Here is a 25,034-nt window from a genome sequence, read left to right on the forward strand (position 1 = left end):
CAGTCAAGGTGTTGGCCAGGGAAACAGCCATCTGAGGTCTCTGAGCTGCAGGAGCCACCTGTAGCATGACTGTGGCTGCAGTTCTCAGTTCCTTGCCACTGAGCCCTCATCGTGGACTGCTGGAGCATCCTCACAACATGGCGGCTGACATCCCCCCAGGAGTGATCCCAGAGCAGGCCTGGAGGGGGCCATGAGCTTCTAACTCCTAATCTCCGATATCATAGCCCAGCACTTTGGCTGCACCTTAGAACAGGCTTTAGATTCAGCATATGCACCCTCAATGAGAGGGGAATTAAAGTCTACTTTTTATTTTTTTACTTTTTGGTACTGGGGATTGAACCCAGGGGTGCTTTACCACTGAGCTATGACCCTTCTGCCTCATCCTTCTTTGCTGAGAAAATGCCACTTTTTGAAGAAAAAAGTTCATGACTTTTTCTTCTTCTTTTTTTTTTTAAACTGGGAATTTATCCCAGGGACACACTGCCAGTTAGCTACACCCCATTACCCTTTTTATTGTTATTTTGAGACAGGGGCTTGCTAAGTTGCTTAGGGCCTCACTAAGTTGCTGAGACTTGCCTGGAATTTGTGATTCCCCGGTCTCAGCCTCCCCAGTTGCTGGGATTACAGGTGTGCACCACCATGCCCAGCTGTAAATTTTTAAAATGTATTTTTAAATTACTACAAACAGTGACCGTGTCAGAAACTAGCAAACTTTTTCTCACTCTAATATAGTGATACCTTAAACTCTAAGGTCCCAGGTGGGCTGGCAGTATTTCTAGAGACTGACCTGAAGTCCTCTGTTCCTGAAACTGGCTATTCAAAGTATAGCCATTAGTTTGGAATCCCCAAAAAGCTTATGGAGATATAGGTTCAGATCTACTGTTATCAGGACCAGCTTTTTTTTTCTTTCCTTTTTTTTTTTTTTTTTTTTGCGTACTGGGGATTGAACCCAGGGGCACTCAACCACTGAGCCACATCCCCAGCTCTATTTTATATTTTATTTAGGGATAGGGTCTCACTGAGTTGCTTAGTGCCTCAGTGTTGCTGAAGCTGACTTTGAACTCCAGATCCTCCTGCCTCAGCCTGCTGAATCAGTGGGATTATAGTCGTGCACCACTGCACGCTGCTAGAACCAGCTCTTTATTTTGTTTTTAATGGTGCTGTTGCTGGAGATCAAACCTGGGTCTCACAATGGCTAATCAAGTACTCTTCCATTAGCCATATCCCATACCCAGTATTGAACCAGGGGTGTTTCACCACCGAGCCATATCCTCAGCCCTATTTTATTTTTTGTTTTGAGACAGCCTCACCAAATTGCTGAGACTGACCTCAGATTTACAATCCTGCCTCAGACTCCTGAGTTGCTGGGGTTATAGGCATTTGCCACCACATCTGGCTCCACTTTTTTCTTTTTTGCCTCCTGGTACTGCAGATTGAACCTTGGGTGCTCTGTGGTGGAGTCCCAGCCCTTTGGGTTTTTAAAAATTTTTTCCCCAATATTTTAAGACAGGGTCTCAGTAAATTGCCCAGGCTTACCTCAAAAATTTGTGATCCTCTTGCCTCAGACTCCCTCATCACTGAGATTAAAGCATGTGCCATCATGCCCAGCCAGAATCCATTTTTAAATAAAATCCTAGCTGGATACGGTGACACATTACTGTAATCCCTGCTACTTGGGAGACTGAGGCAGGAGGATGGCAAGTCCCAGGCTAACCTGGGCAACATAGTGAGACTTGTCTCAAAAAATTTTAATTTTTTAAATAAAAATAAAATCCTGAGAGTATTCTAAAGTGTATTGAAGTTCAAAAAGCAAGATTTTAGGATAAGAATGTCAGAATTCCAATATTGACTGGCAGTAGTCTAGAACCTATTCTACAAAGTAGTGAACAGGCTGTCATTCTAGAACCTCACTTTCAATTCAGACCACAGGTGTTCCAGACACATTCTGAGGCAGGGTGGAAACATCAGTGCCCCAAGTTCCCTTCCAGGTGAACTGAGGAAGAACTCTTGCAGTTCTAGAACCTTGGTGTTGTCTAGGTGATCGCATTGCAGATTTCAGAACCTGGGTCTTCAGAATGCAGAATCATCAGCAGCACTCAAGAACTACAATGGTAGAGTCAGTAATGGACCATGAACTTCCTAGAGAATCACTGAAGGCTGAGAATGGACCAAATGTCCTTGAACTGTCGCTTTTAGCATGTGAAGCTGCAGCCACTGATGTTGAGTGGCACATTCCAGTTTTTGGATTGAGCTCTAAAATGGGCCAAAGGCACGAGGATTGGCATTGTTCTAGAGACCAGACAAAGTGTACTGAGTGTCCTGAAGGTAGATGGGTCAGGGATCATCCATCCCTCTAGGAGTAGCAAAACATTGTGGTGGCCTTTGGAACCCAACTGCCCAAATCTGAATATTGGCTGCTGCACTAACCAAGTAAGTTGGCTAATAGCTCCCATCCTCAACTTTGTTATCTGTAAAATGGGCTATTGTCACTGGGAAGATGAAGTACTTTGAAACCTGGTACACAACTCCTACTCTCCATGGCAGGAGAAACCAAGAGGCTTGGCAGAAGTCTAAGACATGACAAGATAAAAAGGCAGGAAAAGATAAATAAGGACAAGGACATCAAAATGGGAGAGACTGGTCTGGGGATATAGCTCAGCTGGTAGAGTGCTTGCTTCCAAATCCCTAGCACCCCCGGGGGAAAAAAAAAAAGGTGGTGGGGGGGCGGGGGAAACTTAACTCATTGTCAGGGCTCACGAGAACCCATGCGAGGGCAGGAAACTTACAGAGGAACTGCACAAACACATGCCTAGGGACATGACAGCCCCCATTCAGTGTTGTCACAAGTTTTTGGAATGGCTTTGACCATAAACCTTCCAAAAATGGCCTGCCAGTTGTCATGAGTTTTTTTTTTTTTTTTTTTTTAAACTCATCTGGGGACAAGCAGGAACTTGTCACCTCAATATGCATCTCAGCCCTGTAAGAAGATGGCTGTCCCAGTAGGCATTCAACCCCACCAAACAGTACAGGAAGGATAGATCTACTGGGGAGTGTCAATGATGGGACTGGGGGGAGAGGAGTTGGCACAGGACCCCTAACCCTGGCTCAGGTAGAAAAGTCTGACCTTGTCTGGAAACTTAGAAACCATTGACTCTTGTAGTCCATATTCCCCCCACCCAGCAGGGGCAGGCCCCTTCTTACAGGGGCAGGGAGTGAACATGTAGCACAATACATCTGAGCCACGTTTAGTCCCAGGGCGGAAGGTTGAACACAGGCCAAGGATTCTGTGATAATGAAACCCGGAAAGGGATATTTGCTAATCAGTGTTCTAATCTGGAATACAGAGGGACATTCATGGTTCTGGGTCAGAAGAGAGGGTGGGTCATGGTCATTGAGCATGAGCACCTAGTGTGGACCAGGCGCTGAGATCTTTCTGCTTTGTGGTCATCTCAGCCATTCACCCACCCTGTGGAGTAGCTTTGTGATCACCCCCTTTTCACAGATGACCCTGTACTGGATTTTTTTTTTTTTTTTTTTGTAATGCAAGGGATGGAACCCAGGGCCTCTTGGGTGCTAGGCAAGCTCTCTACCACTGAGCTGCAACCACAGCCAGAGCTTCAGCAGTTGTGTAAGGCCATGCTGTATCCTGGACCAGAAGGCAGGTCCTGCATTGAGTGAGGTATTGTAGTGAGATCAGGGACCAGGGGAACAGTGGAGGGTGGCGGGTGAAGGCCTGAGTTCTAGGGCAGGGGGACATCTAGGATGATGTTTCTGGCTTGGTGTACTAAGTAGATATTGGGTTCAAAGATTTTTAGTCAGAGGCAGTCGGGAGGGGGGTGGCTGGTGGCCTCAGCTCTAGCCCTCCAAGGTAGCAAATCTGGGGCAGGATCTGGGGTCTTGGGTTGAATGTGGGTGATCCAAGGGTTCCCAGGACACAGATGATTTTTGGATTTACAGTCTGAAGACTGCCCAGCCTGACCTAAAGACATTACTTCTACCTCCTGTTCCTCACCCCCGACCAAAAAGGGCTTAGATGGAGTGTGACCACTTGGGGCTTAGATTCAGATGTCAGCTCCACTGGGAACTTTCTGGAACTGAAAACTTGAAAGACACCATTCTTCCTACCTGTCCTGCCTCTCTCTTCCAGTCAAAAAGACCTTTCTCAGTATACATTGGAAGGGAGAGGGCACATACATTTGTAGTAGTTGCCTGTTCCCAAGGTCTTGGAACCTTCTAGAACAGTACTAGCCTAAGGCTTTCTGCAGTGATAGGGACGTGTATTCTCCCCATCCCACATTAGGATAGCCACTAATCAGGTGTGACTATTGAACTCCTAAAATATTGATGGTGTTCCTAATTTTTAATTTTAAGTTAAATAGTTCCAAGTAGGACTCTCCAAAGAATAAATTCTATTAGACATTAAATTTCATCCTAACAACATGCCAACCCAAATAGCAAAGGTTGGGCTCAAGGTGTTGAAGGGAAGTGGGGTCTGTACACCTGTCTCAATTTATTCCCATCCTTTCCCAAGAAATGGGCTCTAGATCCGACGACAGTTCTAGAGGAGCAAGGCTTTAGAGTGTGCATGCCCTGAATTCATTTCTCTTTTAGAAAGCACCTCCTGATATTGGCAGTGACGTTTATTTTTCTGGGGAGAGGTTATATACAGCAGTGACCCTGGAATTCCTTACCCCAGCAGGGGCTTGGGAGGGGGAAAAGAAGTGTTGGCAGAAGGCACACAGTGGTGTTTGGCCCAGAGGAGGCCAGGAAATAAGGGTAAAAGGTGTAGTGTGTCCTGGGAGACCCAGAGAAGGAAACTGAGGCTCAGCCAGGGCTTCAGGCCACACAGCAAGGTGCAAGGCAGCTGGTCCCTTCAGCTTGTGCCGGTTGCTTCTCCTGCCCAGGCTACAGCAGGACACAGGGGCAGCCCCCATCCTTCTTCCTGGGGGCACTAGGAGGGCTAGGTGGGAGCTCTTGTTCCTGGTATTTCCTGTGGGAAGCAGCTGTTGAGTCTGGGCTGGAGGGATGGGGACCAGGATGATGGGAAAGGGATTCGGCTCACCGGACAGCCCGCACCAGCTGCTCGAAGGCCTCATCCACGTTGAGACGCAGTTTGGCCGAGGCCTCGAAGTAGGCCACGTGGTGGGAGGCGCCGAAAGCAGATGCTTCAGATCGGGGGACCTGGTGGGGACCGTGAAGACACAGGAATCAGGTCCTCATACTCAGGGGCCCCAGCTGGGGAGGCAGACAGGTGCAATGTGTGCTACGATGGGGATCTGTGGTGGCTCAAGGGGAAAGTTCCAGAAAGATCCTGGGTGGATGCTGAGGGAGTTGATACCATTCAAGTGAGGAATCAGGGTGGTTCGTTTTAGATAACTAGCAATCAGGTAATTAGCAGCCAGGAAGGGTGTGGGTTGGGGGTGTTGCTCAGTGGTAGAGTGCTTGCCTGGCATGTGTGAAGCCCTGGGTTCCAGCCCCAGCCATGGGGTGGGCAGGTAAGAGTGTTCTCAGCATAGGCCGGAGGCCAAGCACTGCCCCGAAGTGGGAAATTCCCATAGAATTTGGGGGAGGAACTGGGGAGCTATGGGAGGGTTGTGAGCAAGGGAGGGCATAGGCCAGTAGGGGGTTGATGTGAGGGGAGACGGGAAGACTGTGAGGAGAGGCTAGGTGGGAAAGCAGGAAGACAGGGCAGAGATTCAGGTCTTGGAGGTGTGCACGGGGTGGTGCCCCTTGCCCCATCGTGGGGACAACTGTGCGCCAAGCCCTCTGGTGAATGAGGCTGGGGACCCAGATGGTCCAACTTGGGGGATAACACATCCAAGTGAGGAGTGTGGCATTGGAGGGGGCAGGGATGCAGAAGTGCAAGGAGGATGCTGTGCCAGACGGAGCCCCAGGGAAGGCAGCATCCCAAACCTGGCGCTGTGTCTCCAGATCCGCCTTATTCCCAACCAGCACAATGGGGAAGTCGTCGCGGTCCTTGACTCGAAGGATCTGGGTGAAGAGTTTGCCTACCTCGTTGAAACTGGGAGAGAGGCAGGAGAATGAATTCCAGCCCGGCTGGTGCCCCCCATTCATTCCCCTTCCCGTACTGATCTGCCACTGGACACCTCTCACCTCTGCCGGTCATTAATGGCGAACACCAGCAGGAAGCCATGGCCAGCCCGCATATACTGCTCCCGCATGGCCCCAAATTCCTCCTGGCCCGCAGTGTCTAGGACTAAGGAGACAGGCATACAGTGGGAAGGAGGCCCCCCCAAACAGTCCCATGAGCCCTCAGCCCCTGGTGACATGCCTCCCACCCACTCCCAGCCGCCCTCACTGTCCAGCCGGGCTGGGATGCCATCCACAGTGCAGATCTTCGTGTAGGAGTCCTCGATGGTGGGGTCATAGTCAGACACGAAGTAGGACTGGTGGGGTGGGGAAAGGTCACTGTTACTTCAGTGCCCCTACAAGATAGGTCCCTGTCCCTGGTCCAGCCTTACTTTACCTGTCTCTCTGGTTACTGTCTCGCTTTCTCTGGGTCTCTATCCTTCCTGTCTCTCTAGGTCTCTACTTCGTCCCCTTCTCTTTGATTATGTGAGCCGCTCCCTGTCCCAGTCTCCTTTCTCTGCATCTCTTTTTGTCCTCTGGTATGAAGTACATCTTCCATATACATCATGATTACATCTTGGCTATGTGACATTGAACAAACTGCTTCCCCTCTCTGAGCCTCAGTTTCCTCATTTGGAAAGTGAGCTTAAGAACAGCAGTACACTTATTCAGCATTAGAAACTCAGGGGAAACCCCCATTAAATACTTAACATATCCTTTGGCAAATAGTAAGCAGTTATTGAGAGCTGTTGTTCAGAGTATCTGCCTGTCTTCTCTCTCTCCCTCCTCCCCTTCCCCCTCCCTCTTCCTCCTCTCCTTCCCCTCCTCCTCAAGCGGCCTCCAGCGTCTCCTCCCAGGGGAAGGTCCCAGTTCCAATCCGGCTGCGGAGAAGCTGCCCCACCCTCAGCCCCAGCCCCTCCCTTCCTGCCTGGGTCCTGCCGCCTCCAGCCAGGCCTTTGGCCAGCTCTGGTCTGCCCCTGGGTGCAAGAGGCTCAGGGCTGGAGCCTTTCTCGGCATGGGTGGGGCTCACACAAGGTGCTTGTTTGGGGTCTCTTGGGTCTGTGACCCAGGGGGCTGCTACCCAGGGACCTCTGCAGTACACCTAGGGGTATACACTTTTCAAGGGTTTTGCTGAGGTGGGAAGGGTTTCTCCTGGGAATAAGGTAGCGGTTTCCTGAGCAGGAGATGGTTTCCAGGAGAGGTGTGATTTGGATGTTGGGGGTCTAAAGGCTGCATCCTCTCTGCTGGAGGTGTGCTTGGGGTAGGAAACAGGTCCTGGATGGGATTGTGGCTCTGAGGGGGACTAGGGGAGTGCCTTCAAAGTACATCAGGAGCTCAGGTGTGAGGACTGGGGGCCAGCCCTAGGGAGGAGGTTTGCAGGTACTTGAGAGGTTTGTCATAGACTAGTCTTTGAGGACTTATAATGCATTTATGGGGCCAAACTCCCAAGGAGCAGGAGCAGGAGTCTTAAGAAGATTGAGCTTCTTGCATAGAGATGATTTGGGGACTCCTCAGAGTTTCTAAGAAAGGCTCAGGGAGCTGGAGTGGAGGGAGACTGGACATGAAAGAGTGGCTGGTTATCCTTGTGTTGGATGGAAAAATGGAGGACTGGCAAATGGGGGATTGTCAGATCTTGGGGTCTCGGGAGTTTTCTGCAATGGCTTGGGTCTGAGGGGGAAATCTTCTCAGAGCAATGGTTGGAGGGTGCCTGTTTCAGGACTGAGTGGTTCCAGAACCTCAGGGTCAAGGTTTGGGCAAATTTCTAGATGCAGGGGGAGATCCCAGAAGGGGCCAAGAATCCCCACTGGGGGAATCTCAAAGGTGCTGAACACAGCTGTTCTTCCCATTAGCCTCTGAGGGGAAATAGGGTACAGGGCAGAGGGGGTGGTGAAACCCCCCCCCCCCCCCCCTCGGGAGTGCTTAGGATCTGAATAAGGCGACTGCTCTCTATTTAAGGTGCTCTCAGGATGTACTCAGAGCCAGGTCAGCGAAGAAGCTGAAGGGATGGTAGGTCTCAGGATGTATTAGGAGTCCTGCGTGCAGTGGGTGGAGACCCTGGGGGAACTTAGAGTCACAATCCGATGGGAGCTTTTGAGATTTAGAGGGCATTATAGTAAGGTCTCAGTGATAGGTCAAGGGGACACAAATCTCAGGGATCCCCCAAAGGACTGAGGTCTGGGTCTCGGGGACCCCTCCCGGGTGAGGGCCCACTACCTGGATGAACTGGATGGTCAGTGCGCTCTTGCCCACGCCGCCGCCGCCCACGACCACCAGCTTGTGTGTCTCGCTGGGCGGGGGGTCCCCGGGTCCCGGCCCCCCGCCCCGGGGCCGCCCCCGCCCAGTCCCGGACGCCGCCCCGCTGCTCATGTCGCCACCGCTGCTGCCGCCTCTGCTACGGCCTGGGGGGAAACCGGGCGGGACTCAGGGTAGGGCTACGCTAATAAGGCTACTGCATAATCATGAGCTCCGGCCAGAAGGACTCGCGTCTCGGGACACTTAAGGAGGAGGAGAGACCAGGGAAAAGGAGGAGCTATGCTAATAAGGGCAGGGGAACGGAGTTCGCGGCAAAGGGGAATTCCGAGTGGGGCGGGGTTATGCTAATGAGGATCTGTGCTTCCCCGGTAGCGCCACGCGCTCTCAGCAGGCGGGCCGACTGTGGGCTTGTTTATGCTAATAGAGCTCGTTTTCCTGAGAGATTGGAGGGAAGCTCATTCGGGGTGGGGCTATGCAAGTAAGGATCTAGTGACAGAGCTCGGAGAACCATCCTCTGGGTCTCATTCTGGTAGGCGGGGCTTGCCGACTCGCGCGCGTCCGTATATAGGGCGCTGGAAGTAAGAAGCCGATCTCGAAGAGAGGCTCCACCTCCGTTCTGGGATCCTAGCCAAGCCCTCGACCCGAGCGTCTGGGCTTGAAGCCGGAGTCTCCGCCTGCTAAGGGACCCAGGCTTCCGGTTCCCGCTGCCCCAGCCAAACGGAAGACAGACTGGGAGGGGAGAAGGGGCCCTGGAGGGAAACAGCAGAGTAACGGGGCAGGGAGGGGCCGTGAGATCACTGCATTCCTAATCCATGAGCCAGCTAGCCCAAGTCGGGACGCCCGGGTCACGAAGGGCCTGGGGCCAGGATTTCTGGGACTTAACGGGGGAAGCCGAAGGCCCAACACCTGGGTCCTCAGGAGAAAATAAGGCTGGAGACGAACTTCTGGGTCCTGGGGAGGAGAGGGCTTGGGGTTCTTCTTGGTTCGGTACAGGAGGGAGCTAGGAGTCTGTTGGAGGGTGGAGCCCAGAATTCTGTGTCTGAGGGAACCCGAATTCTTGTGTTCGTCTCAGGTGTGAATCTGAAACCTGGAGCAGTCTGAAGGAAAAAGGCCTAAGGTCCTGACTTGGTTTTGAGAAGAGAGGACTAAGATTCCTGAATCCGAGGAAAGAGGGAAATCCTGCTGTCAAAGAATTCAGAATTCGGGCTTTTCCGTCCTAAGTGAGGAGGATGTACAGTTCAGCTCCTTGGTTCTAAATTTAGAGGGGGGACTGCGGGATCTTGATTCTGAGATCTCCAGAATGTGGGCGGGGCGACTTCCAGCCAGTACTGCTCTCTCCTTGGAACTACAATTCCCTTGCGTCTATTCTGCTGAGCAATTTTTTACGCCACTTCCGGTTCCGCCGTCCTTTCCCCGCGCGCGCAGGGCATTGTGGGGCCTCACCGCGAGCCACAGCAACCCCGCCCACTTCACCTCTCACCTCCTTGCTGTCCCCGCGCGACGGAGGCAGCACGCGGACTACGCATCCCGGCGTGCGTCGCGCGTGCCCCGCCCCATGTGCCCCGCCGCCTGCTGGGAAACCGAGTCCAGTTTTCTTCCCGCCAGCCTTCAGGGCACCGTTCTCGGTACTTGAAATCCCGGCAAGCTCGGCGGCGCCTTAGCTCCGCCCCTCTCCCCCCCTTTGCTCGCGAGCCCCGCCCCATCCCGCCCCGCCCCGCGCTGGGGCCGGAGCCGCAGCCCGAGCGGCGGGGTAAGATGGCGGCGGCGGTCCGGGCCGCGGGGCTCGGGCCTATTGGGGTGGGCGGGGCGGAGTCGGGTTGCTAGTTGTCCCCGGGTACCCCCCACACGCCACGGGGCCTGGAGGGCTTAGCGGGGCAGTCTCGAGCCCGGCTGCGGTGGCGAAGCCTGGCGCCTAGCAGGGGGCCTTCTCAGGGCCCCAGGACGCGTCTGTGGGTACCAGGGGGCGTCTACGGGGTGTCCCTGAGAGGACTGGGGGCGTCCGTAGGGCCTGGACCGAGCACAGGGCCTGCTCTCCATCATATACCTGGACCTGGGTAGTGTCTGTAGGCGCTGTAGCTCGTTTTTATAGGCAGACCGGAGGATAGGGTCTGCTGAGTGTTTTGGGGCCATCTTGAGATCTTGAGCTGTGTCCCAGGGGTGAAGGAGGTCTGCAAGAGCTGAGGAGTATCTGCAAAGCCACCTTCAGCACCTGGGGTATGTCTATTAGGACTGGGAAGTGTCTACATGGGCTGGTCTTTGGATGTGACTGATCTACATCGGTCTGGGACCATTTATCAGGCCTGGAAGAACTCTGAGGGCTAGAAAAGTCTCATAAGGCCACCTCGAGGAATGAAGTGTATCCCCCCAATCCCCGTCAAGGATGGGAGGCAAATTTTGTGGTGTATTAAGAATCGTGAATGGGTCTCCAAGTGTCTGATCCGGATGACAGGAGACTGGGGACAGTTAGAAGCACCTGGAACCATCCTAGGGTGGCTTTGATGTGATTGCAAGAATCCAGTCTCTAGGCTTGAAGCAAACCCAAATGCTTTTTGGGGACAGATAAATGTGTGGAGAATAATGCAAAATAGAGTGTTAGTAATTTTGCCCAGCTGAAATGTACTTGCCCTTCAGAAAGTAATTCACATGAAAATTGCTTAAAATTTTTGCATTGTCCTGGGGCTGTAGAGAGAGTTAGAATTAGTCCACGTAAGTCTGCGAGAGTCTGTAGGGTCTTCTACACTTACTCAGCACAGAGCTTTTCAAATTCTTTTAACCTTGATTGGCATTAAGGAATACATTTCTCATTGAGACTCCGTGTATACCAACATATGTATGTAACTAATATGCAAGTTCCATGAATTGATATTTCCACTTCCTACTTGTGAATCAATGTGAAGAATTTTCTGTTATGTTCTATTTACTTTTTGCAACAAGCTATTTGTGATGCACTAACCTGCTCCAGGACTCTGTAGTTGAGAACTACAGTGTCTGATGAACCTTCTAATGGCTAAAAGACCTAAGCAGCTGAGGGCATGACTCAAGAGTAAGGGCGATTATAATGTGCTGCCAAGGGGTTTTGGGTTTTCAAGTCTGTAGGCAGGAAATCTTGGATATTTGACAGTCACTATTCTAGGTAGCATGTGCTTCCTAGGAGGTGCTGGAGAGCAGCTCTAGTGCTGGGAACTGTCCTCAGGACTGGAGGGTATTGAGTGTTGGCTAGAGAGACTGGGATACAGTATATCAGGGCAAGGTGTGTCTGTGAGATATTAAGGAAGAGGCAGACTTTTAGAATACTATGAGGTTGAGCTTGTGAATGGAAGATTGGGCACAGCGTGAAAATCTATAGTAGGATAGAGACCATTGCTGAGGTCTTTTCTTCATAGATTTTAGCTGAGGAAGTGGGGGAGACAGATGTAGGGGAAACCTGGAAATTAAGAACTAATGATATAAATGCTATTAGTGTGTATTGAGTACTTGGAGTGTGCTAATTCGGCTGGCTTTTAATTCACAGCTGTACTCTGAGATAGATGCTACTATTTTGCCATTTACAGATAAGTACTGAGTATGGCTTAGGGATTTTGAAGCTTTCTAGGAATTTTGAGATTGGGCATTGTTTTCTGAGCAGCAGATTTGACAGTTATGACAAAGCTCAAAGCTGTAATGTTCATATTTTCTGAAGTCCTAATCAGGACATCTGCCAGTCTGAAGGATGCTCTTTCAGCTGCTTAACTGGACATTGTAATCTTAAGAATTTCTGTAGCATTGCCAGAGCTTTGGCCATGCTTACACAGGACAGGCAACAAGGTGACAGGCAAGTGCCTCCATGGGACTTGGGGAAAGCATGCCTTTCTTTAGTTTAGCACTTTTGTTTTATAAGTGTCATTACAGATTTTGCAGACTAATCTCATGGCTGCAGTTTTAAATAGATCAATAAAAATTCTTTGGTTCCTCACCATCAAGGATAATTGATGCCCTGTGAAACTGTGTGGTACCTGGCAGTGAATGCCATCTAGTACACTGGTGCATATATCAGTTAGGGAAAAGTGGGTTTAGGGGACTGTGGAACACACTGTTTGAAATCATAACACAAAAATGTCTGTGTTGGTCCCATGAGGGCAGGGAGTGAGGTCTTGAAGTTTGCCATGGGAACTAGGTAGCAAGACGTTGACATAGGTGACTGAGGAGACCTGTCGACAGCTGAAATCCAGGAAAAGAAAGAATTGCTCCCTGTAGGTCTGCACTCTCCCAGGGACAGGAGAAGGGATGCCAAAAAGGATGCTGATTGAGGCACTGTTCAAGGCCCTTGAGGTCTTCACATCGACCCTCTGCTTTCATCCCCTTCCCTGCCTCCACCCCACACTGTTGCCCCTCGACCACCAGGTGACCATGGAGGAAGAAGATGAGTCTCGAGGAAAGACAGAGGAGTCAGGCGAGGATCGGGGTGATGGTCCGCCTGATAGAGACCCCACACTTTCTCCTTCTGCCTTTATCCTGGTGAGGCTGCTGGACTCCTGGAGCTGAGGGAGGAGGAAGTGCTGGGAGTCCAGATTCCAGGGCCCTGTCTCCGGGGCCCTATGGGGAGGAGAGCAGGGAGGAGGCTGGGGGCCTGCATTCTTGGCTCAGTACTCCTGGTGAGTAGGGGTGTCTGGAATATTTTGTCTCCCAAGGAGCAGAGGTTGCAGAGGGTAGTTTACCTAAGGCCTCTGACTCTTGGTTCTTCCCACCCCCTCAACCCCTTTTTCCCCAGCGGGCCATTCAGCAGGCTGTGGGAAGCTCCCTGCAGGGGGATCTGCCGAATGATAAAGGTATGGTGGGTTCTGGTTCCTTTCAGCCTCACCTTCTCTGCATTCTTTATCCCCATATCATTTGGATAAGCTTTTCCTGGGACTACTGGGTACCACCCTTGTGCTGGGCACAGGGAGCCAAAGATAGACTGGACCTCATAGCTCCCTTCAGGGGCCCACAGTCCAGTGCAGGGGAGACACAGTCACAGCCTAGAGGTAGCCCGAAGCACTCTGAGAAGGCAGGAGGTTCCCCAAAGTAGCATGGAGGGAGAGGGTTGGCGAGGCTTCCTGGGGGGGTGACAAGTGCACTGGGTCTTGGTGAATGTATCAGAGTTGTCTGATTGGCGGGAAGCCTGTTAGGTGAGGGGACAGCAGGTGTGTGGTACAAGGGCATGGCATTGAGGAACTGACTGCTTCCTTGGGGCTAGGTGCAGGAGAGTGTGAGCAGAGGGTTGGGGTACAAGGGGGAACGGAGAGGTCTGTGGGGACTGGGTTGTGGCAGGGCCTGAACACCAAGCTGAGACATGTGGCCCTCCATCCTGTGAGCATGAGGAGGACAACTGGGTGAGAGTTGGAGCCCAGAAGGGGCTATCAGGAAGCCCTCACAGGGCCAGAGTTGGGAGGTGCTGCATGGTTCCGTCAATCACTAGAACAGGCTCCTCTTCCTGTCTCCTGTGAGGTCTTTGTGACTAGTTCTCTGTCTCCAATCCCCCATGTAAATCTCTTTCTCTAGATGGCTCTGGGTGTCATGGCCTTCGATGGAGACGCTGCCGGAGCCCACGGTCAGAGCCCCGTCCGCAGGAATCGGGGGGAACTGACACGGCTACTGTGAGTAAGAGGCCTGGGTGCCTTCACTCTTGGTTTTAAAGGAATGGGAGTGGGGAACCAGTCTCCTGGATCTGGGGTCTTGACGGAGAATGACAGGGTGTTCCAGGTGCCTAATCCCTGAGTCTTAATTTCTGATGGCAGGCAGGATAGAAAAATAGGTGTGACCCTGAGTTTTCTTAGGGTCTCAGTGTCTGGGTTCCTGAGAGGTTAGGGATGAGGGATATAATATTTGTGAGTTCTCACAGCATGGAGCTCCTCCTGGCCTACTCCAGGTGTTGGACATGGCTGCAGACAGCTTCCTCACGGGGCTGGTAAGCATCCTGGATCCTCCAGATACCTGGGTTCCCAGCCGCCTGGACCTACGGCCTGGCGAGTGAGTAATTGGGCAGTTGGAGTGGGAATTGCCCCCAATCTGAGAGCTGCAGCATCCCTGAGGCTCATCTACTCCTTCCACCTTGCAGAAGCGAGGACATGCTGGAACTGGTGGCCGAGGTCCGTATTGGGGACAGGGATCCCATCCCCCTACCTGTGCCCAGCCTGCTGCCCCGTCTCAGGGCCTGGAGGACGGGCAAAACGGGTATGTGAGGCCGGGGCAGAGAGATGGGCAGGTGGTCTTGGAGTTATGTGGGAGTCAGCTGTTTTTAGTAACAGTAGTGACAATCATGTCATTTAGACAAAAGTACGTAACTTTTTTCATATGAGATTGAAGTAAAAGTTCTGTGTACACATAGATGTATGTAAAAGAAAAACAGATGCTATAGGGAGGGACTGAGTGGGAGCAGTGAGCACATGTGAGACCCTTGGCATTGGGAACTCATCTCCCCAGGAAGGGAACTCAAGAGTCTCCATCCTCCAGAGGAGTTAACAGTGAGTAAGTAGGAAGGCACTTGCTCCAGGTCACAGCCAGGTGCTTAGTAGTGGGCCCCAGCCTTCTGCTGTGGTGGGCCTGAGTCTAAAGTCCACATTTTTTAATTTCTACAGCGTGTACTGTGCAAGTAAGACTCTGCTCCCCAACCTCGCACAAGGCAGTAACCCTCATGAGCAGTTTAAACCAGTGCTTCTGCAACTTGAGCACACATCAGTCACTTGCACATCACTAGGCCCACTCCCAGGGGTTCTGATTTGACAGTCTGAGGGGGAGTCTGGGAATTTGTTTTTTAACAGTATGCTGCTGATTCTTAGGACTCCGTAAGTTTAGACTTCACTTCTGCATGCACAAATATATTTGTCAGGGAGAGTAGAGAGGAATATTTGTCTCAGTGTGGCATTATGTCAGCCATGAGCCCCAATTCCCTTGAAGAATGTGGCTCGTACACTCCCTGTGCCAGGTCACATTTAGATACTTGGTGCCTAGGGTCCATGTCATTCTTGTGGGCCTGTGAGTGTGTTTTGAAATTTCTCTTAAAGTCAGAGGCTGTAGAGGATAAGTAAACAATGAGTAGGGCAACTTTCCAATAAACCTTCATTCCAGAAACAGGCAGTGTGCTGGATTTGGCCCCTGGGCCTTAAGAGTATTAGAGGTGTATCTAAGACCTGATAGTTATTTTTAGGGAGACTCTGGGTCATATTTCATCTTTTACTTATTTTTCGTGGTATAGGGACTTGTGCTTGCTAGGCAGGTGATAACAGCCCTATTTTTTTTTTTTTTAATTATAGTTGGCTTTTTTCTTTTTCCTTTGAAAAATATTAAGACTTTAGGAAAAAGAAAACAAAACTCATCCATGTTCCTATCCTGTGTAGAGGTTATTTGAAAAAGTGTCATTCTGTGTTTCTGGATCACTATAGTCTCTCAACTAGGTTATGACAATGGCAACAGTTGCTCACACTCTCCAGATCCTTCCTGGGCACCAGGTGCCATCCCCACTCCCTGAATCCTGCTGTCACCTGTGCAGGGTGAACACGGTTTTGCCTGCTTTCTTATCCTCCAGGCCCTTCAGCTGCTGACAGCCTATGAGCTGGACTTGTTACCTTTCCCTCTCTGCTCTGCAGTATAAACTCCCAGAAGGCAGGGATTGTTTTCTGTTTTGCTCACTGCTTTTTATCCGTAGTAACTGGAACAGCCTGGCACAAAATAGGGGATTGGTAAAAATGTGTCAAATAAATGAGCCAAGTTCCATTTTGTAGATGAGGAAACTGAGGCAGACAGGTTGAGCCACTGCCTGTGGTCACATTACTGGTGAGGACAGGAATTTTGGAACTGGATCCAAGGCAGCTCTGGAAGTGGTTGGCTCAGGAGCTGCCCTTGTAAACCCTTTGCTTTCCTCGTACTGTCCTCACCTGACCATGCCACCCTTGGCAAGACATGGTCCTAGTGGTATGGTTGAGAAAGCAGCCCCCATGTGCAGATATGTACATCTGAATCCAGGCCCAGTTCCTCACTAGTGGCACAGCCTGTTAACTGTCTCCACTTGTGGGACATTTGACATCCAGAGTGTAGTGCTTAGTGCAGGGGGCTTTTAGAAGGGTGAACTACTGAGCATGGTGGCGCACACCACTTGGGACCCTGAGACTGGAGCAGGAGGATCGTGAGTTCAAAGTCAGCTTCAGCAACTTAGCGAAGCCCTAAGCAACTCAGTGAGACCCTGTCTCTAAATAAAATACAAAATAGGGCTGGGGATGTGACTCAGTGGTTGAGTGCCCCTGAGTTCAATCCCTGGTACCCCCTGACCCGCAAAAAAGAGGGACAAACTAAGGAAGTAATCTGCAAAGCATGCGCCTGGCCCAGAGGAAGGAGCCAGCTCTAGTCATTGCTCTTGTTCAGTGGTGTCATGAGTTGGGAGCAGGTATGGCCCTTTGGGTGGGTCTCATGGTAGAGCGGAGAACTTGGGGAGGACTTAAGCTGTCTAGGCACCTGAGGTCTGCCACCTCCTGGGTCTGGACCAACTATTTCACCTTTTCAGCTTCATATTTGTCAAAATGGGGTAAACCCCCACAGGAGCCTGTAGGCATTATAGGCCAAGGCTTGCTTTGGCCTTGGAGGTGGACTTGGGTGGTGTCACCACTATTGGTCAAGGTGGTTCTTAGACTTCAAGGGCCAGCGTGTGATGCAAGGGGTCAGGCCACTGCTGTTCCAGCCTGGGAGTGCTGGCTTAAGGGCCATATTGACTGGGCTTGCACCCCGACTGGTCCCTGTCCTGTTGTGTGCCCTTGGGAATGATACTCAGCTCTTTACCTCAGTTGCCTCCCATGTCCAGTGGTCATGGTGCCTCTTGAATGGGATGAGGAGCATCCTCCAGATGGCACGCATGAAAAGCACTTGAGTAGTGCTGGTTGTTGAGTGAGTGTCAGTGGGAGGGCCAGTGATGGGGCACTGGTCTACCTGCAGGCCCCTCCACGGGGGACAGGAAGGAGTGCCCCTGATGGTGTCTCTTGTCTGCCCTGTTCCTTTGCAGTTTCTCCACAGTCTCACTCTTCTCAACCCACCTGTGCCCGCCACCTCCTCACCCTGGGCACAGGAGATGGGGGCCCTGCTCCACCCCCTGCCCCCTCCTCTGCCTCCTCTTCACCATCCCCTTCTCCCTCTTCATCCTCCCCTTCCCCTCCTCCTCCTCCCCCCCCCCCTGCCCCCCCAGCCCCACCTGCCCCCAGATTTGACATCTATGATCCCTTCCACCCCACCGATGAGGCCTATTCCCCACCACCTGCTCCAGAGCAAAAGTATGATCCCTTTGAGCCCACTGGCTCCAACCCCAGCTCTTCAGCTGGGACCCCCTCACCTGAGGAAGAGGAAGAGGAGGAGGAGGAGGAGGAGGAAGAAGAGGAAGAGGAGGAGGAGGAGGAGGAAGGCCTGTCTCAGAGCATCAGTCGCATCTCCGAGACCCTGGCAGGCATCTATGATGACAATAGCCTGAGCCAGGACTTCCCAGGTGATGAGAGTCCCCGCCCAGACCCACAGCCCCCACAGCAGACTCCAGCCCCTGGAACACCACCCCAAGCGGACTCCACGCGAGCAGATGGAGCCACCCGACGGCGTGTCTTTGTGGTAGGGACTGAGGCAGAGGCCTGTCGGGAAGGCAAGGTCTCTGTGGAGGTGGTGACAGCTGGTGGAGCTGTTCTCCCGCCTCCCCTGTTGCCACCTGCCGATTCAGAGATTGAAGAGGGTGAGATCGTCCAGCCAGAGGAAGAGCCCAGGGTGGCACTCTCCCTCTTCCGGGCCAGTGGCAGGGCCCCCAGGCCTCCTCCAGCCTCCACGGCCACCCCTGCAACCCAACCCCTGCCCCAACCTCCTGCTCCCCGGGCCCCTGAGGGGGACGACTTCTTGTCTCTGCATGCGGAGTCTGATGGCGAGGGAGCTCTACAGGTGGACCTAGGGGAGCCGGCCCCCGCACCACCTGCTGCTGACACGCGCTGGGGTGGCCTGGACCTCCGCCGCAAAATCCTGACCCAGCGTCGAGAGCGCTACCGCCAGCGGTCACCCTCCCCGACCACAGCCCCTGCGACCGCCGCCTCCGCTGTGGGCCCACCCACTCGCAAGAAGTCCAGGCGGGAGCGCAAGCGCAGTGGGGGCGAGGTGAAGGAGGCAGCCTCGTCCTCTTCTGGCACCCAGCCTGCCCCGCCGGCACCGGCCTCCCCCTGGGACTCCAAGAAACACCGCTCTAGGGACCGCAAGCCTGGCTCCCACACCTCATCGTCCACCCGCCGCCGTTCCCGGTCCCGATCTGCCCGTCGCCGCTCGCGCAGCTCGGACCGTCGCCGTGGGGGTAGCCGCAGGTCGAGGTCCCGGGAGAAACGGCGGAGGCGGCGGCGCTCAGCCTCCCCACCTCCGGCCACTTCCTCATCGTCGTCCTCTAGGCGTGAGCGGCACCGAGGCAAGCACCGGGATGGCGGCGGCAGCAAGAAAAAGAAGAAGCGGTCACGTTCCCGGGGTGAGAAGCGGTCTGGGGACGGAGTCGAGAAGGTTTCCGTGCCCACCCAGCAGCCCTCAGGCTCCACTTCCGCAAGTGGCGAACGGGACAGCCGCCGCCGGGGGGCCGTGCCGCCTTCCATCCAGGACCTCACGGACCATGACCTCTTCGCCATCAAGCGGACCATCACTGTGGGCCGGCTTGACAAGTCCGACCCCCGAGGACCCTCGCCGGCCCCAGCCTCATCACCCAAGCGTGAGGTCCTGTACGACTCGGAGGGACTGAGTGGGGAAGAGCGGGGCGGCAAGAGCAGCGAGAAGGACCGTCGGCGCTCAGGGGCTGCCTCCTCCTCTTCTTCCTCCCGGGAGAAGGGATCTCGGCGGAAGGCTCTTGATGGGGGGGACCGGGATCGGGACAGGGACAGAGACAGGGAGAGGGACAGGTCATCTAAGAAGGCCCGGCCTACCAAGGAGTCAGCACCTTCCTCAGGGCCCCCACCAAAGCCTCTGGTCAGCAGCGGCTCAGGCTCCTCCTCCTCCTCCTCTTCCTGTTCCTCCCGGAAGGTGAAGCTGCAGTCCAAGGTGGCGGTTCTGATCCGAGAGGGTGTTAGCAGCACCACACCAGCCAAGGATACTGCATCTGGTGGCCTGGGCTCCATCGGAGTCAAGTTCAGCCGTGACAGGGAGAGCCGCTCCCCCTTCCTCAAGCCTGATGAGCGGGCTCCTACTGAGGTGGCCAAAGCTGCTCCGGGCAGCACCAAGCCCAAAAAGACCAAGGTCAAAGCCAAGGCTGGGGCCAAGAAAGCCAAGGGGACCAAGGGAAAGACCAAGCCATCCAAGACCAGGAAAAAGATGCGCAGTGGAGGCAGCAGTGGTGGCAGTGGGGGCCCTGTGTCACTGAAGAAATCCAAGGCAGATAGTTGCAGCCAAGCAGCTGGAACCAAGGGAGCAGAGGAGACTTCCTGGTCTGGGGAGGAGCGGGCAGCCAAGGCCCCTAGCACCCCACCCCCCAAGGCAGCCCCTCCACCTCCTGCACTCACTCCAGACTCACAGACTGTAGATAGTAGCTGCAAGACTCCTGAAGTCTCCTTCCTGCCTGAAGAGGCTACTGAGGAGGCTGGGGTTCGAGGTGGGGCAGAGGAGGAGGAGGAGGAAGAAGAAGAGGAGGAGGAGGAGGAAGAGGAGGAGGAGCAACAGCCTGCCACCACCACAGCCACCAGCACAGCTGCAGCTGCCCCAAGCACTGCTCCCAGTGCAGGGTCCACAGCTGGAGACTCGGGGGCAGAGGATGGTCCAGCAACTCGTGTCTCCCAGCTGCCCACACTGCCCCCACCCATGCCCTGGAACCTGCCGGCTGGTGTGGACTGCACCACCAGTGGCGTCCTGGCCTGTGAGTCTTCAGCTGGTAGGGGTGGGCTGGTGTGCAGATGAGAAAGAATCAGGAAGGGTGGGAACTGATGGGTACATGTTTGAAGGTGGCGGGGATGCCCCAGAAGGGGTAGGTATATAGGGACATGGGCTGGTGGTTGAGGACCAATCAGGGTGTTTCCAGAAGACGTCTAAGTGTTGGGGCATTCTGGGAGAGCACAGGGCAGACAGGTAAAGATGGCAGCCAGCACAGACTGAAGGAGCCAGTGGGTCTTGGGTTTACCTAGAGCTGGACTGGGATGGAAGGACCAGAGAAGATGATTCGAACAGGGCACTGTGTCCCTTTGGGGCTGGCCGTCTTTTCTCCCAGACCTCAGAGTTAAGGAGAGAGGCTGGGACTCCATGAGTGGGAGGGAGGGGTTAGGACACAGTCTCAGTCTGCCACTATCTTGTCACTTGGTAACCATGGTGCCATATCCTCCCTAATCATGCACACACAAACTTTTGAGTCCTAAGAACATTCAGGGCAAGGGGTGATTCTCTTAGTGGTGGAGGCCCCTTTTTCCTGTTCTAAGTGTGAAGCCTTGTGGCCTGTCTTGGGGCCAAGGGTGGGAGACAGCAGCAGCAGGTAGTTAGGTGAGGTTCATCATCTCTCCTGTCACCTCCTGATCTCCTCTGTGCCTCCTACAGTGACTGCACTTCTCTTCAAGATGGAAGAAGCCAACCTGGCAAGCCGAGCAAAGGCCCAGGAGCTGATCCAGGCCACCAACCAGGTGGGCTCCCCTAGGGAAGAGTCCCCACAGGCCCCTCCTTTGTCCATTGCCTCTGGTTAGGAGAAGAACTACAACTCCCAACAGGCCTTGGGGCAAGGTATTGGCCAGAAGAGGAGCGTGTTGCCCCAGATTTGCTGGAAGATCAGGGTGGGAACAGTGGGGGTATAAGTTCCTTTTTCCCCTCCACCTTCATTTGCTCTTTGCTCACCCCATGCAATGCCCCCTGCCCTCCACCTCTTCCCACAGATCCTCAGCCACCGGAAGCCACCCTCAGGTTTGGGGGTGGCCCCAGCTCCTGTGCCCACCTCTCTGGGTCTGCCACCTGGCCCCTCCAGCTACCTGCTTCCTGGCAGTCTCCCCCTGGGGGGCTGTGGCTCTACCCCACCCACCCCCACTGGGCTGGCTGCTGCGTCTGACAAGAGAGAGGGCAGCAGCAGCTCCGAGGGACGAGGGGACACAGACAAGGTGAGCTGACCTTGGAGGGGTGGATTAGTCAGTTGTTAAATGGTAAGAAAGTAAATTTCCACTAGAATGGATGAATGGGAAAGGGGGCTGGCAGGTTTTTAAAGAGAATTATATTTATATGTGTGTGTATATAAATACACACATACATACACATTCACACACAGACAAGTCTGCCCCTCAATTACTTGTTTTCTTCCCTTTCTGTAAGTGGGAGGGGGTTATTTCCAAAAGAAGTCAAGAACCTGTTCCCAGATAAAGCAGGGAGGGATGACTGCTAGGCAAATTCAGACATGGATTTTTCAATTCCTACTCTTGAGGCTCAGAAGCTGTTTACCTCTAGGTCAGGTCTGGATGCATTTCATTCTGGTCCAATAACATATACAGCCAGTTGATGGTGTTGCCCATCCTCACCCATCTAGTGGAGGGTGCCAAAGGGAAGGTCAGATACAGTCCCATAGAAATCCCCACATAAGAAACAGGTAGGGCCATAGCTGAACTGATCTCTTGTCCATGGCATGTACTATGTGCGGTGGGGCTGGACAGTAAGGACCCCAGCATTGAGGCCCTTGCTTTGCCAGTTAGACTGCTCTGGTCTGTCCTCCCCCATCTTCAGTTTCCACATCTGAGATGGGAGGAACAACCCCTTTCTTTCAACTGTCTCTTTAGAAACCCACTTTCTGTTGGACTGGGAAAGCCTGAGGAGTCCCTCAGTAGAGCTCCCCCAACAGCTCAGCAGCTCATCAGTTTGCATCCTTGTCATCATGTCATCCAAGGTGTTGCCCCACTGTAAGCCATAGTATCCTTCTCTTCCCAGGATCCTTTGCCTATTCCCATGTCTTTCGGCCCTGGGGCAGAGGCAAGAGTTGTCTGGATCAAGAAAAGGACCTCCCTGCTGGTGTTGCTGAGGGATTGTCCCTTGTGCCTGGCAGGGGGCTTTTGCTGAACTAAACTTGTTCCCCTTTTGGTGATTCCCAGTGACTTTTGCAAAGATTTCACTGAGGCAGGGGTGCTGCTGTTTTTAGCTTGACTGTGGAGACGCCTAGCTTTCTGTTCAGGGATGGAACCTTTTCTAAGAGGCTGAACTTTCTACCCTGTTCCATGATAACCCATCTCCTTTTGAGTCCATGCTGTGTACAGCCTGTGCTATGTTCTCAGTGGACATCGCCTTAGGCCTTCCCATCAGTATTGGCCCATTTTACAGACGAGCTAGAGGTTTGGTTGCTTACAGGAGTGGTAGAACAGGACTCCAATGCCAGTGTACCATCTGCACAATCTGAGCTCAGACTCTGCGGGCCATCTGAGCTCAGCCACACACCCCTTGCCTCCAAACACACACTCCTGTGTTTCTAGCCAGAGTTCTGGCTTCCCTGAGTGCCCCCTGGTCCTGCTGTCCATCAGGAGCCAGGGCAGGGTTATGAAAACCAGGGCCTTGTGATGTTTTCCTGCTGCAGTCAGTAAGCCCTAAATGTCCAAGTAAAACTGGTGTAGTTGCTTGGCTAACATTTATTTCTCCAGTGAACTGTGAAGCAGGGGATACATGTGTCCTGGTCATTATCAGGCCTGGGACAGCTTAGGGTCCAGCATAGAGATGACCAGTGGGCCAGTATGACTGACAAGGAGACCCTAAGCAGGACTTCCACCTTCTAGCTCTTCTGCCCAGTGGGCCAGTGTGGATGGGCCTCACTGGATGGTCAAGGAGGCTAAGCTGGCATGTAGAGGTGAGTGGAGGCCTGGGGATTCATGTGGCATTCATGTGGGCTTTGCTGTCCCTTTTCTTTCACCCTGTCACCAACACACCAGTATCTGAAGAAGCTGCACACACAGGAGCGGGCAGTGGAAGAGGTGAAACTGGCCATCAAGCCATACTATCAGAAGAAGGACATCACCAAGGAGGAGTACAAAGACATCCTGAGGAAGGCCGTCCACAAGGTGGGGGGTGCAGGGGGACAGATGCTGACAATGAGATGGAGGGAGGGATGTGTACAGACCCATGTCTGCACATGGGGAGATGGGGTGAGGGGTGGTTTTGGAGGTGAGGAGGGTGACAGGATTTCCCCAGGGCCACCTAGGCCTATTCTAGCAACTGGGGAACCCATTGCCACAAGGTCCAAGTGTGAGCATTGGTCTAGTCATTGGGGGAGTGGCTCCCATCCGAGCCTCAAAGTGTGCTTGGTAGTCCCCGGTGAAGGGAGCTACAGGGGGCTCACAGTGACTCCAGGTATCCCCTGGCTCCCCAGATCTGCCACAGCAAAAGCGGTGAGATCAACCCGGTGAAGGTGAGCAACCTGGTACGGGCCTACGTCCAGCGCTACCGCTACTTCCGCAAACATGGCCGCAAGCCTGGGGATCCCCCCGGTCCCCCCCGGCCGCCCAAGGAGCCAGGGCCCCCTGACAAGGGTGGCCCAGGCCTGCCCCTTCCTCCTCTCTGAGACCTACATCCCCAGCCACCCCTTCTACCCTTCGCCTCTTTGAGATTCTGGACATATTTATGGCTCCATCTCCCTTCTTCCCTCCCCAATCAGTGGGATGATTGGGGGAGGGTCGCTGCAGGGAAGAGGAGAGCCCCTGCCCTGCCCAGCCTCTGCCCATCTCCCTTGCCCCCAAGCCTGTCCCCATTGCCTCTCCCCTGTTTGTGCCCCTCCCCCAATTTCATTAAAGATTTCATGAAATGTTATCCCCAGCCCCCATTATTTTAGCATTTTTTTTTTTTTTCTTTCTTTCTTTTCCCCAGATACAAAATTTAGGACAGTAGGGGAAACCCAGGAGTGTGAGTGTGAGAAGCAGAGACCAGACTATGTGACTTAGGGCAAGGGCATTGCTCTCTGGGCCTGTTTCCTTATTTGCAAAGTGGGTGTCACACAAAGTGGGTGAGGATCACACAAGACACAGGCAGGTGAAACATTTGGCATAACACCTGGAGGGTAGTAAGTTGTTGATGAACAGTGGTGGTGATAGAAGGAAGGTCCTAGACCTGTCCCCACTGTCTTCTGAACTCAGGGCACCAGGGTGCTTTTTGGCTACCTTGGAATTGTCCCCAAATGCAGGATCTTCACCCGTTTGTGTTGGATTTTCTTTTCAGTATCCCTTTTAGGCTGGGATGATCTAATCCCCTCTCCTGAGGGAGACTGAGGCCAGTGAGTTGGCTGCCTTGGCTTCTGTCATTCCCCTTTCCCAGAAAGGCAGCCCAGCTAGGAGGAGTGGTAGGACCCAGGGTCACTGGGACACACATGCTTCACAGGCTCCAGGGGTAGCTGCTGAGCCCCTTTACAGTTCTTCATTCTGACCCTAACAAAGGAAGCCCTAGGCCCAGAAAGAAGGGACATCTGCCCAAACTGTTCATAGGTAAGGCAGGGCCTTGGGGCATCCCTCACAGAATATGAGCCTGGAGTTGGCCCTGGTTTCTGACCCATCTGTTTCTTTGTGACCTGTGTCTCTCCAACTTCAGTGCCTTGGGTTTGTAAAATGGGGTGACTGTCATTTCACCAGGTCCCTGGTAAGAGACAAAGAGTGTCAGATAATCCCCCGTGCATGGTTCCTGGTCTCCACAAATTGAGTACCTTAGATATGATAACTTCACAGACAGATAAACCTAGACCCCAGCAGGAATAAGAACCAGCTGGGGGTCAGGGC

General features: G+C 53.3%; 2 protein-coding genes across 5 annotated transcripts; one reads left to right on the forward strand and one right to left on the reverse strand.

Moving 5' to 3' along the window:
* Positions 1–4,622: 4,622 nt before the first annotated feature.
* RRAS (RAS related) lies at positions 4,623–8,513 on the reverse strand. Its single transcript, XM_079119514.1, has 6 exons — positions 8,305–8,513; positions 6,320–6,407; positions 6,115–6,217; positions 5,914–6,022; positions 5,063–5,181; positions 4,623–4,990 (listed from the first exon to the last, which is right to left on the reverse strand). Exons 1-6 carry the CDS (start codon positions 8,455–8,457, stop codon positions 4,906–4,908), a joined length of 657 nt encoding a protein of 218 aa, XP_078975640.1. The 5' UTR covers positions 8,458–8,513; the 3' UTR covers positions 4,623–4,905.
* A 1,424-nt stretch (positions 8,514–9,937) lies between these two features.
* Positions 9,938–24,078, forward strand: SCAF1 (SR-related CTD associated factor 1). 4 transcript variants are annotated; one of them, XM_079119459.1, is made up of 11 exons: positions 9,938–10,093; positions 12,724–12,837; positions 13,091–13,148; positions 13,861–13,955; positions 14,201–14,328; positions 14,417–14,532; positions 17,348–20,188; positions 20,857–20,939; positions 21,186–21,404; positions 23,205–23,333; positions 23,642–24,078. In XM_079119459.1, the coding sequence occupies exons 2-11, from the start codon at positions 12,730–12,732 to the stop codon at positions 23,831–23,833; spliced, it is 3,969 nt and encodes a 1,322-aa protein (XP_078975585.1). In that variant the 5' UTR covers positions 9,938–10,093; positions 12,724–12,729; the 3' UTR covers positions 23,834–24,078. The 4 variants fall into 4 exon arrangements, with proteins under 4 accessions (XP_078975585.1, XP_078975587.1, XP_078975584.1 ...); XM_079119461.1 differs by having other exon boundaries at positions 10,060–10,093; positions 14,228–14,328; XM_079119458.1 differs by lacking the exon at positions 9,938–10,093 and adding an exon at positions 10,118–10,557.
* Positions 24,079–25,034: the final 956 nt, after the last annotated feature.

This window comes from Sciurus vulgaris (assembly GCF_902686455.1).
Source record: "Sciurus vulgaris genome assembly, chromosome: 17".
Lineage (NCBI taxonomy): Eukaryota > Metazoa > Chordata > Mammalia > Rodentia > Sciuridae > Sciurus > Sciurus vulgaris.

Coding starts and splice junctions, on each gene's coding strand:
- RRAS (XM_079119514.1), bottom strand. CDS start 8,457: ATGAGCAGCGGGGCGGCGTCCGGGACTGGGCGGGGGCGGCCCCGGGGC. Junction 6,408..8,304: donor TGACCATCCAGTTCATCCAG/GTAGTGGGCCCT, acceptor CCACCCCACCAG/TCCTACTTCGTGTCTGACTA. Junction 6,023..6,114: donor GCCATTAATGACCGGCAGAG/GTGAGAGGTGTC, acceptor CCTCTCTCCCAG/TTTCAACGAGGTAGGCAAAC.
- SCAF1 (XM_079119459.1), top strand. CDS start 12,730: ATGGAGGAAGAAGATGAGTCTCGAGGAAAGACAGAGGAGTCAGGCGAG. Junction 13,956..14,200: donor GGGGAACTGACACGGCTACT/GTGAGTAAGAGG, acceptor GAGTTCTCACAG/CATGGAGCTCCTCCTGGCCT. Junction 21,405..23,204: donor GACGAGGGGACACAGACAAG/GTGAGCTGACCT, acceptor CCAACACACCAG/TATCTGAAGAAGCTGCACAC.